The 13,519-nt window shown below is 41.3% G+C and overlaps 1 protein-coding gene across 4 annotated transcripts in view; it reads right to left on the bottom strand.

Moving 5' to 3' along the window:
• Positions 1–13,519, bottom strand: part of DNAAF11 (dynein axonemal assembly factor 11) — a 42,838-nt gene that overhangs the window by 18,559 nt on the left and 10,760 nt on the right. For all 4 annotated transcript variants that reach the window (XM_083450619.1, XM_083450621.1, XM_083450620.1 and 1 more), the window contains 7 exons: positions 10,516–10,688; positions 9,114–9,352; positions 8,483–8,671; positions 5,877–5,954; positions 3,793–3,858; positions 2,949–3,018; positions 1,572–1,667 (listed from right to left, as the gene is read on the bottom strand). In XM_083450619.1, coding sequence (XP_083306745.1) covers positions 1,572–1,667; positions 2,949–3,018; positions 3,793–3,858; positions 5,877–5,954; positions 8,483–8,671; positions 9,114–9,352; positions 10,516–10,688 — 911 coding nt within the window. The remainder of the gene's footprint in view (positions 1–1,571; positions 1,668–2,948; positions 3,019–3,792; positions 3,859–5,876; positions 5,955–8,482; positions 8,672–9,113; positions 9,353–10,515; positions 10,689–13,519) is intronic.

Raw genomic sequence — 13,519 nt, 5'->3', positions numbered from 1 at the left:
GAAAACATGTCCTGAAGGCAGCTCGGGAGCAGTTTTCAACATCGGAACAGTTAAAACGCTACATAGCCATCTCTGTTTTTGCCTCTGTGTGTATTCCAGACCAGGAATACAAATTGCAGCTGTGCAACCTGCTACTGGAGTAAAATTTTGCTTTTCATAACTTTAGCTTTTATTTAATTTTCATTACAGTAAGTTCAGACATACCCACAAGAGAAAATAAAATAAGAAATCATTTGTTGTTGAAGCAGGGGTGGCCAACGTGGTACCCTCCAAATGAGATTGGACTCAAACTCCCATCAGTCCCAGCTGTTATAGCCAATGTCCAGAGGTGATGGGAGTTGTAGTCCAACACTACCAGTAGGACAGCCACATTGGTGACCACTGATTTCAGGCGTCTGTTGAACACTTTGCATGTCTGAACTCATGTATAGAAAAGCTGCAAAAAATAAAGTAAAATCGGCAATGAAGATACTGGAGAACTGAGGCAATAAAAACAAGAGCAAGCAGCAGAACAAGCATTAAGCAGCCATTAAAACCCACAAATCAGAAAAACTGTAAAAGAGTAACACAATTAAAAGACTTATTAAATAAAAAGCTTTTAACCCGACACCTAAATGTCACCAATGAAGGTGCCTCCTGTTTTCTGCTGTGGGGAGAGCATCCCAAAGACGAGGCACAACCACTTAATTGCATGTTACAAGTATGATACGCAATAAAATAAATAAAACGCCAGACCAAAGTTCCACTCTGCGGTCCGCATCCATCTGGAAAAATGACGCTCCTGATGAGCTCTCTGCTCAGCGGTTGAGAACATGCTTTTTTTGGATGCAGAACATCCCATGTTCAATCCCTGTAATTTCCAGTAAAAAAGGATGCTGGGCAGTAGACAAAACTAGGCCAGTACAAATAGTCTCAACTTGCTATAAGGCAGCGTCCTACATCCTTAGTCTACTAAAAGGTATCACTGCTTCTGCCAAAGCTTCTTTAAGAGAGCAAGATCTCAAGTCCCTAAAGCAGAGCTTTCCAAACTTTTCATGTTGGTGACACAATTTTTAGACATGCACCGTTTCACGACACAGTAATAGAGTTTCACTAGCAAACTGGAGGTTAAACTAACCCTTTTCCAGCCCCAGGAGAAGCGCAGTTCACGTGACACACCTATACACTGCAGCCGACACGCTAATGTGTCACAACGCACAGTTTGGGAAGCTCTGCCCTAAAGACTATGTTGTGAAAAAGCCTTGAAATGCTTGCAGAAACAGGCAAGGCATCAAATCAGCATCATGACAGCATGGGCTTAGCTCTGAAGGTGCTACTGAAGAGGCAGTCCACTCAGAACTGAGGCTCAAGTTTGCCATGTTTCTTCTTTTCGGAGGCTATGTTGTTTATCCAGTCTTTCGCGTTTGATGTTGTTCCACTTTGGTGGTTAACACTGTGCTCTGGGGGGCATTTTGCTCTGAGTTTTGCAATGCCTCAAGGGCAGAACATACGGGGAGAGGAAGAAGAAAGTGCAGGCAAGCAGATCCAAGGCAAAACTGAATTCTGAGCATCGTAGGAACATCTTGCCCTACCTTTGGTAGGCTGATAACCAAATGTCCAGTTGTTTGAGATCTTTTAGCAGCGCTGTTATCTGGCTTCACTTCTGCAGGAAGCACAAGTTGAAACGCCTGAAAACCCAAAACACACAGACAAGGAACTACACCATTTGTGATATAGACACTACAAAAATCGTAAGTTTACCAGACTTAGTTTTGTGGGTTTACAGGGATGTGAAGTATGAATCAGAAAGAATAAAGCATTTGTGGCCCAGATAGAAAAACGTGCAGTTATATGAATAACATGTCTTTGATCTGAGAGGATTTTTTTTGACTTAAATCTCTCTTGTGGTATATATTAATACCAATCCTAACGGGTGATTTGCATCTTAAACAGATTTACGTTGCAAGTATGATGAGTGTGTGTGTGTGTGTGTGTGCGTGTGTCTTCAAACATACACGTATGCCTTCAGTGTTGTCAGTGAAATGTATGACATTTTAAAGAAGGTTATAGCATGGTACTTAGGTTATATTGGCAACTAAATGAGAATAATTATGCTAGTCTATTTTAGACTGAAAGTAATTTTTAATCTGCATTTAGTAGTATGATTATGAATACAGCTTCTAATGTTTAGCTTAGCAGCACTGGCATTTTTAAAGTCAAAAAATGAAGAAAATGCAAGATCTACAGGGATTAAAAAAAAATGCTCCATCCCTCTATTCACGATATATTACAGCTCTTAGGATGATAACTCAACTTCAAGTTATCCCAAATAAAAGCTTTAGCAAGAACAAAAATGGCATGGAAGGGGAACTTGACTCCCCATCTTAGGGCCTTTCTACATCATCAGTTAAATATATCATCCCATTTTGCTTTTGCATAATACTCCCGAAATGGCTAATTTCAAGTGTTAAGATAGCCCACCTGAATGTAATTGATGCAGTGTGGTGAAGCTGCATTCCACAAGTTACTTAAGAAGTATACTCCAGCCAAGAAAATGAGTGCAAATGCAACTTTGCATGGCAAATAACAAACAGACTAAGCCTTTTCTTGCCACAATGTCTTGGTGCCTGTCACCTTATTTCATTTTCACTGACATCATGAGATGCAAAAACTATCAGGGTTCATTAGACTTGGGTCTCAGAGTGGAAACCCACAAGGAACTGAAGGGAGAAGAAAGAGGGCAGGCTTTCTTTGCCTTCTTTGAGTCCCCCAGATTGAAGCGATAAAACTGGAAGGGAGCAGTAGGTTTCCTCCTTCACTCCTAAAACTCTTCCCACCAGGCCAATAACATCCGTAGAACAAGTACAGCATTGACATGTTGAAGGAGCCAATATTAGGAAGTGGAAAGGAGTCAAAATTAAACTTCTGAAAAACATAAAATAAAAGCAATAACAACAAAGCGTACTAACCTTTCCCTTGATCATTACTCGGACGTAAGTAGGCTGTACATCAATATCAAGCAGGGAGGTGTCTAGATGTCTTTGAAATGGGAAGGGAAGGGAGTCCATTTAGTTCAGTAGTTCCTTAATTTATGAGCCGTCTTTAGGTAGATTAAACTCCTCTCTGTTCCCTCCTATTGTGGCTCATGTTATACCAAGAGTCACATGGCTGCATTCGACACTTTTTCTCAGACCAGACCCAAAGGGGAAGGGGAGAGAGAAAACAGTGATATCACTCGAGTGACTGAAACAAGATTCAAACCCAAGAAGCAAATCACCCATAGAAGAATACAGGCACACCCAACAGTCAACATAGACTGGGTCTCAATTTGCATGAAACCACAGGTGAGAATGTTTACTGTTGTAGTGAGATAACAAACCTGTCTGGATTAAGGGTTGATGAAACTGCATCAAACCTGCAAATGAAATCCAGTTCAGTACCTTTGCACTAAGGGCCAAAGTAGATGAGATGCCTTCAGATCGCCCATCTCTTTATTTCGTTTTTTTAAAGCAGCCTTGGGGGAGCATGACTCGGGTTGAGGCTCGTGTGAGTGTGCTAATGGTCTGCCCTGAAGCATTTTCCTTGATGTCAAAACTCTCCCTTCTCCCAAAATACTGGTATATGGCCCAGTTACGGAAAACAAACAGGCAAACATGTGCAATATAATATTTGCTGCTTCACATAGCCAATTTAATACCATCCACTGTGCATATGAAAGTATGAATGGAAAGCTAACAGTTGAGTAACTAATAACATTCAGCAGTGTCCAAAAGCAGGCACAGCAGCAGTGCAAATATAGTGATTTTTTCTGACCTGTAAACAGCAAGATCCAGGATGAATTGGTTATTTGCTTCATCATCTTTTAAAGAGAAAGGAAGCCTAGCAATAATAGCAAAAAGATTTGCACAACATTAGTAGAATTGAAAGAAACAATGTGCAGACTTCAACTGCTAGTTGCTTTAGATTTAGCATTAACAAAGACATACATCCTTCTTTTAACATATCTGCAGAATCCTACAGAACATCACACAAACGGTGCTCTGGTTTATTGCTTGTGAGTGACACGAGGTCAGTTTAATTCAAAGCTATATATCAGTGCTGGAAGAGAGACACCTGCTGGCCAAAAACTAACAAGAAGGGGTGATGGTCGAGCATTATTCTTCTATCAGGAACAGAATTTGTTTTGCAAAGTTCTTTCCAGGTCCCATTATTTCAACAAGCTTTACTGAGCTATGCATTATTCTACAAACTGAAATCCTGGAGCAAACCATTGAGAAAATCAGTATATAAGATGATACAAGAATTTGGGATAGGAACATACGAATCTGCCATCTGGCCCATTTTGGTCTACTCTGACCAATGCAGCGCTCCAGTCTCTCACACAGAAACTACTGCATACCCAGGGGCTAAACCTGGGACTTCCTCCATGCAAAACATGGTCCTTCTCTATAGCTCTGATAGATCTGTTTTGAACTCATTTTGGTTTCAGTGTTCTCCATCCAGTACAGGTCAGGTTATCACATGAGATGTTATAACACCAGAGTGAGAAGGGCGAGAGTTTCGTATAGTAGCTAAGAGACTGATAATTTTTTTTAAAAAAAAAAACTGTTTCGTATCTTGCCTCTTGATAGCCTTAGGGAAGCCATTATTTTCTTGGCCTCAACCCCTGCTCTGCAATGTAAGCTAATATAATGGGCAGTATCTGACGAAAGTCAAGGACTTTTGGCTGTGCAATGGAGCTTCCCTTCTTTCTCCTCAAGCAATCCCCACATGCCCGCTCAATCTGTTCTGGAAAGGTTCCCCTAACGCTCCAGAGCACATTTAGGAAGGGCACACAGGGAGAGAAGAGGGCACAAAGAGAAATCTCTGCACAAATGGAGCTACACTGTTGGATATTGCCCACCATTTGTAAAACCTTTGGAATGCTCCAAAGTGCTATTTAAAGGCTAAGAATTATAATAACCTTGGTATAATTCGATCTCACCAATCCAACATTTTTCATATGCATTCAAACTGGGATGGGAAACCATATTATTGGACTCCAACTCAAATCAGCCTCAACCTCCATGTCCACTGGCCAGGAACAATTGTAGACCAGCAAACAGAAGGGTCAAAGATTCCCCATCTCTGCATTAAAATGATGTTGTGAAACTGAGTTGCACCAGGTGGTAGTGGGGGGGATATTACTGCTTCTCACAAACCTGCTTAACAGTTTATAAAAATCTGGCCCTCAATATGAATCCATTGAAAGAAGGCGATAGTACATATCATTCAGTAACTATTGACAACACGAGTCTCTGGGGCTCTAGAGCTTTCTTCAATATGTCTGTAGCTCCCAGAACCATAATTCCGATCTGTCAACACAACATTTTAAGATATTACACACTTGACGTCTTCACACAAGCAAGCTACTCCTATTTTTGTACAGCTGTCAACACATTTTTACAGCAAAGCAGAGACATCGATAAACCGGTGCGTTTCTTGTGAGACACTGTAGGTAAACATCAATATTTCCTTCCTGCCACTATTCTTCTTTCTTCTCATGGAACTCAGGTACGCAGCAAAGATTTATTCATTCTCTTTGTAACTTACTTGATCTGAATAAAGAAAAGCAGCAAAGGCCAGATCGTCTTTAATGTGGAAATCCTACCTAAGGGACTGGAGGAACTAAGTGTGGGGTCTTGATGTCTATTCAAAAATTCTCCATAACTTGAAACAAGTGTATGCAGCATATGGATTTGGGGAAATATGGAAAATTCATATGTGCATATACATTTATATCATGAGATTTTAGAATCTGACAACAATTTCTGGTAAATTCTCAAAACTGTGTATAACTTAACCAATTCCATCACTAAAAGGGCGCACAACCCAAGTGATCATTCCTCCTTACATACTTAGGTTCGTTTATATTCAGAACTCTTCCTTCTGGAGTGATTAAAGTCCTCGGTGGTTTCTCTTTCTTGGTTTGCTCTCTAACAAAGAAAAGTGAGGAAAGGATTTTCAGTATTTTTTTTTTTTTTCTCTTTCTCATCCTTTCTTCAAGGTAGCCAAGACAGAAATGGGAAGGCAAGAGGAAGATTTTTGGGTGTGAACTAGCTTTTAAATAAAACACAAAAACATTTGCTTAATGCAAGGAGGACACCTGGCATATTGCTCTACTTTAGAAATGCAAACAAAGTTAAAACTGCAGTCAGTTATGTTGTCATCCCCCAATTGGCTCAGTTCTTGGATAATAAATGCCAGAAGGAGTTTATGCTGTTTCCAAATAACTGCTCTGTCAATGCTAGTCTTAAGCACCTAATTTTAATGAAACTTACTCCCAAAGGAGTATACTTATAACCAAGGTGCCTGTGCCCCTGCTGTTTGAACATGGTGCATGGATAACATTGTAAAGGAGTGCTTGGCTGATTTCACTGCATGCAATGGAACCTTAAAAAGAGGAGCTCTCCATGGTACTTTGAAAGCAAGTCATGTATGGTTATCGCAACGAGTTCTAATGTAGAGATGGTGGCTGCTCCTTCGTGAGCACTGGAGCCAGCAAATATTCCACAAATAGAACTGCAATAGTCTAACCCCCAATCTCTCTGCAAAATCTTCCCCTCCTGTCCTTAGCAAAATATAAGCATGTTGGAATATACAATGGTACCTCTAGTTGCATTCTGCTCGTTAAGGACTTTCAGCTTATGAACGCGGCAAACCCAGAAGTGTTTACTTCCGGGTTCACCATGCACGCGTGTGCAGAAGCGACCTGTGCGCTTTGCGCATGCACAGAAGCACTCGATCACGCCGCGCACATGCACAGAAGAGGCGCTCTAGTTGCAGACTTTTCGGGGTGTGAACGGCTTAAGGATTAAGTCTGCAACTAGAGGTACCACTGTACTCCATATACTTAAGTCCGTGTTTTTAAAAACTGAAAAGCTTATGCCCTCCCATGAGGAGAGTGTCACAAACATATATTTTGTGCAATGGATCTGCAAAAGTACAGTGAAAATGCCTGCCTGATTTCAAGAGGAAAAGATAGGTTCCAAAGCATAGGTTTTGCCACACTTAAAGACTGATTTCTTACAGGTGCTGAATGAGAAGTATGTGGCACTTATAACAGTGCCAGTTCTGCAGATCAAACTGACCAAGTGGTCATATATGGGGTGAAGCAATCCCGCAAGTAAACTGGCCCCAGTCTATTAAGGCAGTGGTTTTCAACCAGTGTCTTGTGGCACCCTGGGGTGCCTTGAATGATGGTCAGGGGTGCTGCGGGCAACACTGATCTCTGTCCCTCTTTCCTTCCCTCCCTCCTCTGATGCCCTCTCACGTCTCCCAAAGGCTTGCATAGCTGTTTATTGCAGCAGCCCTGGCTATAAGCTCTGCAGGCGAATGGTGCCTCTGGGAAGTCCTCTCTTTGGGGCAGGGGGAGCAGCTCAGAGACCAGGGACAACAGCAGCATCTGCCCGAAGGACTCCCAAGGAGAGGAGTGAGGAGAAGTGGCTGAAGGAACACTCCACAAGGGAGTGTATTTGAAAAAGGGTGAGAGGCTGTCATCTCTACAGGTAACGGGTGACATAACCGGGCTCCTGAGCCCCACAGGGGTGCTGCAGAAAGAATGTAGTTGGTTAAGGGAGCCATGGACTCAAAAAGGTTGAAAACCTCTGTATTAAGGGCTTAATATAGGGATAGTAAGACCTTGAACTTGGTCCGGTAGCAAATAGGAAACCAGTGCAGATCTAGAGCACAGAGTATTTGAAGTGCTTCATATTCATTATCTCAGGAACCTCCACAAAGACACCGCAAAGTAGGCCAGTATTATTTCCCACCCACCAAACACACTGGTGCTGAAGGAGAACATCTTGCCGATTCTCCCAGCTACATGGGAGTATCTTATCCAAGAGAAGCTCCTGCAACACTCGGATAAATTTTTAATTACTCAACCACCTGGGCAGAACCAGAGAGTGCAATTCTGGCACAGATGCGAGATTTGAACCTGAGATTTCATGGCTCAGTCACCACTCAGCCAGTCTCATGAGAGAATTTGATTGGTCCTGTCTAGTGGAGCGAGTGGGAGGAGCAATCCACCCACAGATCCCCTTCTCTACTGAAGGATCACTTCCCAGCTATTACCATTTCCTGTACTCAAGCATCACCTCACTTACCTTAACTTTTACCTGTAACCATGCACCTTGCTTTAACCACTGCTTTAAACTACTGCAGGGTACCATGGGGCATTTATACAGGTACATTCTATAGCAGACACTCATAACCAATATCTGCAATATTTTTGTGGCATAATAGTTATTGCCCTAATATGGATTCTGGATTTTTTCTTACAGTCCCACACAGCTATCTCTACTTTTCTATTTCTGCAATAAAGATGTTGTGCAGATTACAGTCATTAGACCTAAGCGATGCTGAATGCCACTGAGATAGAAGGGGCAAAGATTAACAATATTTGGTATCGTGGATAAGTGAAAATCAGTGCAAACATGGCAAAAGGGCATTAGAATTATACCTGTTTTCTTTTGCTTTATTTTTTTCTTCAATATATCTGTGAGCTTCTAACCTAGCCTCCGGAGTATGCGGCACAGGTTCCTCCCAAAAGGCTCTCTCTTCTTCGCCATCTTCCTTTATCACTAAATCACGGTATTCATTTCCTTCTTCAGCCTTCTGCTGGTTCTCTTTCTCTCTTACAGAATATGGGCTGAAAAAAAGCAACACGCACACAAAGTATCTTTGAAACTTTATTAATTTTAAATCATACCTCGCTTTTCAATAATATTTATGGCATGCATTACACTGTAATAAAATATGATTGAAAGTGGCAGCTAAAAATGTAAAAGTCTGGGAATAAAAATGCTTTCACCAGGCGCTTAAAGTTTAGCAATGTGGATGCCAGGCAAGTCTCATAGAGGAAGTAATTCCATAATTATGGTGCCACCACAGAGAAGGCCATTTCTCCAGGTTACACCCGTTTTGCTTCAGATGGCAGGGCAGATACTGATGGAGATTCTCAGCACGATAGCCCCGTGTGACCCAAAGAGACATATGATAGCCTACCATTATGCTATATATACATCTTTCCAGGGCAGAAAAAAAATCTTTATCAAGAGAAAGATATAAAATGGGCTAATAAAAACACATACATGCTGTTACTGATGTCTGTGTACCACCGTCCATCGTATCCTGGATTATATTTCTTTTGATTCTCATTTTTCTTCTTCTTCTCCTGCTTTTCTTGTATCCTTCTCTGTGCCTCTTCTTTTTCTTGTCTTCTTTTAATCAGGTAGGCCTTCTCCTGCTCTTGGATTTGTTTTGCTACCTCAGGGTAGCTCTGTAAAGCCTGAATCTTCTCTGAACGTCCTATCTCTTTAGAATCCAAAAACTTAAAAGGGAGGGAGCAAAATAAAAGCTCAATACAAACACCAAAGAAATCCACACCCCATTCAATCATTTTTATTAATTCCATTTTAGTATGCAACTGAAATAAAAACTACCCACTGTTTCTCCATGATGCTTGACCTCAGCAAACTATAGCCCAGGTGACTAACCTTCTTCAGGCCAAAGATCACATTGGCTTATTGCAAACTCTTCCAGATTTGTACACCCAAAGTGGCTTATTGTGGCTCTTTCACATCATGGCAAAGTATGATTTCCTGTCATTGTGGAGGTTACTTGATGCCACACTGTGTATGTTTCTTAAAGTTACTTTACGCAAATCATTTTTAACTTCATGAAGGAAATAGAAGTTTTAAAGTCTAAAACGTAACTACATGTGGACTAGTTTTTACAACCTATTAACAAGACTGGTGTGCATACAGCTATGTTTTGCTCAAGGAAAGATCAAAAGCAAGTCAGTCAGTGGTCATAAACTTGACTTTTACCAATTTCTTCTTTTCATCTTGCCTAGTAAATATCAGGTGAAAAGATTAAAATATGCAAAATTTGCCTTTGGTGAAAAACCACAGTTAAGAAGCATACTGCCTTTATTTTTAGATCATGCATCCATGTGTTGGAAATCCATCCTATGTTCCTCTTTTAGGATGGTACTGGCAATATGCATATTTATAAGCACATGTATTAAAAATAATTAAGAAATTATATCCTGTCCAATTAATCAAATGCATGTTTTTAGTTGATTAACAGTTCAGACCTATACAATAACTCTCCACTTTAGCTCTTTTTAGAAAACAGGTCAAAACATAATTATTTGCCCCAGCCTTTGGAACCTGATAGTGATGGATAATGGTTAGAGTTGAGGCTTAGTGCTGCTGTTTTTACAGTGGATACATGGTTTTGCTTTGTTTTATATTACTGTTTATACTGCATGTTGTATTATCAGCAACACTGTGCTCTAATCTGGAGGAAGGGCAGAGTATAAAAATTTTGAATTAATTAATTCGTGTCTAAGCCCTACTGAGTTCAACTGGTAAAACAAATGAACCAAATTAATGCTACATCTCTAATCTATATTTTGCTTTAGTGTGTTGGATTAACCTGGCCCTTGACACAAAGGTGCTTGCAATTAATATTTTACATGAGACGTACTTTGAGTTGATGAAGGGTAGCAACGACAAACTGCCTATAACCTTCAAAATCAGTGCAGGGGTTTCCGGTAAGGAAGAGCTCTTTAAGGTGTATGTTGTTTTTCAGGGTCTTAACACTGGACAATTCTCCAACGAAATTAGCTGTCAAATCCAGCTTCTGCAATTCTTCACAGCCTATTTGGCAAATATGAGAGGGTTTTTTTAAAAAATAATAATATCATTATTAACTCTGCATTTAATAAGCACACCCTCTCACCTCTGAGTCATCATGGGACACAGCTCTTCCTTGCCTTTCATTTCACAAACACAAACGTCAGATTCTAAGAAGACAACTGACATCTTAAAAATTAGGACAGTGTGCTTGTTTTTAACTCAGACTTCTTGTAAAACAGAAGAGTCAATTAAAGATGATCTTCATTTGAAATGTGTAAAAATTGAGAACTACGTGCAGAGTTTGCTTTTGGCCTAGCTAGTCCAGCATCCTGTTCTCACAGTGGCCAACCAGATGCCTGTGGGAAATTAGCAGGATTTGAGCACAACAGCAGCCTTCTTCTTCCTGTGCTTTCCAGCAGCAGGTATTCATAATAATAATAATATTAGTAGTAGTAGTAGTAGCAGTAATAATAATTCATTATTTATACCCCGCCCATCTGGCTGGGCTTCCCCAGCCACTTTGGGCTGCTTCCAACAAAATATTAAAATACCATAATGCATCAAACATTAAAAGCTTCCCTAAACAGGGCTGCCTTCAGATGTCTTCTAAAAGTCTGGTAGTTGTTGTTCTCTTTGACATTTGATGGGAGGGCGTTCCACAGGGTGGGTGCCACTACCGAGAAGGCCCTCTGCCTGGTTCCCTGTAACTTGGCTTCTCACAGTGAGGGAACCACTAGAAGGCCCTCGGCACTGGACCTCAGCGTCCAGGCAGAACGATGGGGGTAGAGACACTCCTTCAGGTATACTGGACCGAGGCCGTTTAGGGCTTTAAAAGTCAGCACCAACCCTTTGAATTGAGCTCAGAAACGTACTGGAAGCCAATGTAGGTCTTTCAAGAAAATTCAAAAAGCATTGCTGCCTCCAACTGTGGAGGTGGAGCAGAGGCATCATTACTAGCAGCCATCGATAGCCCTCGCCTACATGAATTTGTCTAATCCTCTTTTAAAGCCATCTAAGTTGGTGGCCATCACTGCCCTATGTGGGAGCAAGTTCCACAGTTTAACTATGTACTGTGTGAATAAGTATTTATTTTATCTTTGTTTATTCATCCATCTTAAGAGCCTTAACAAGAACACATCTGTAGCCCTAAATAAATGGAACAATTAATGACTTGCTATTTGGTAATCCCATTTATAGCCGATACCTTTCCAGATCATATACAACAGGATTATTTAAATTATTTTAGCAACCTTGCCCTGAAACATTGCCCCTTTGCTGGACTGCTGCTTTGCCCAGCCAGCATACAAGAAATCCTAGCCTTAACACTCCTATAGCAGAGGGAATAGTACAGAACTGTAATTGGTATCATTTCTGTCTTGCACCTGCTTCCTGTATTTAGACCATTTGCTCCCTCCTGTTCTCTACATGTGGTCACTAGGAACTTTTGCTTTGCTTTGATCGTAGACATGTTCTTATAGGATATAATCTATTAGAGGTGCTTAGCCTGGGGCTGACCCCATCTCAAAAAAGGGAAAAAATCGATCAGATTATATATAATACGTCTAAGATTTATAGTTTTATGTGCCCCAGATGATTAGAGGGTTAATTTTGCAACTCTGAGCTTCCAAGGTGGACATTTTTTCGTCGATACAGTTGTCTCACAGAAAAGCAGGATGAAATCAGAAGGGAGAAACAGTAGTTTTCCAGCGTTATATGCAATAATATACTGGGAATTCTGATTAATCTTAGCATTCATTTGGGCTGTTATCAGTTTCTATTTTTAAAGAGACTTTTAAAGAGACTCTAGCTACAGCAATATGCTTCTGCCTTGCACACTGAATGTTTCTCCTGCAATTGGTTGCTAAATTGGTCTGGGATTTTTCCACATTCTTTCATAACTGGCTTGTGCTGTGAAGAATGTAACTAACATTCAGAAGTGACTCCCCCTAAGTTCAGTCAGACTTAATTTTGGGCAAATGGATGTAGAACACAGCCTCACACTGCAATCTTACACAGGTCTACTGAGAAGTAAACTCCACAGTTTTCAGTGGAACTTACTCCCAAAAAAGTCTACATCATCTCATTTACTCTGCTGAAAGATGGGATAACAAGATGAAAAGGTGGACAGGGCTCCTGAACCTTTAATAGATGTATAGAAAAGTGGATTTCAGCCTTGAAGCATATCATGCAAGCTGCACCTGCTGAAGTCCCCTCTTCTACATGACTATTAAAGGTGCTACAGTTTTCAAATGGCTGCCCTCCTACACAATCAGATTAACATATGAAGCTGATATTGAGCCAGATCATTGGTCCATTTTTCATGGCCACAGCCTCCAACTTAGAGTCAGAGGCAGAAGGGCTGGCCAAGTCTAGGGCTGCTGCATGACCAGCTGGGGAATTGGACCTGGTTCTCAAGGCTGATGGTTTGGAGCCCATGGAACCTTAGGCTGGTGGTCGAGAACTTGCAGAGCCTGAGTCAGGTAACTCACAGATGCCATTCTCTGAGCCTGACTCGCTGGAGGAATCTAGTCCCTCCTGCAATGCTGTGTCTGCAAGCCAGGTAGGAGTTCACAGAAAGAATGCGAGGCACTTGTCTTCAAGCCAAGGAGACAACCCTCTAAGATCCATAGTCTTCAGGCCAAAGGACTAGAGCCTGGAAAGGGCAGAGTGGAGGAAAGTACTCATAAAAGCCTGTTTACCTCCAGCCTCTGTTGGAGCAAGCTGCTCACTTGGATCTACCCATGGCTGGCTGGCCTTGACTCTATTGCCACCTGGTATGGTCAGGACATCACTGAGCCAGCAGCATCTACTCTAGCTGGCAGTAGCTCTCCGAGATTTCAGACATAAAGCAG

Source organism: Podarcis tiliguerta (assembly GCF_965153285.1).
Source record: "Podarcis tiliguerta genome assembly, chromosome: 7".
NCBI lineage: Eukaryota > Metazoa > Chordata > Lepidosauria > Squamata > Lacertidae > Podarcis > Podarcis tiliguerta.
This window is presented reverse-complemented; position numbering and strand designations above follow the sequence as displayed.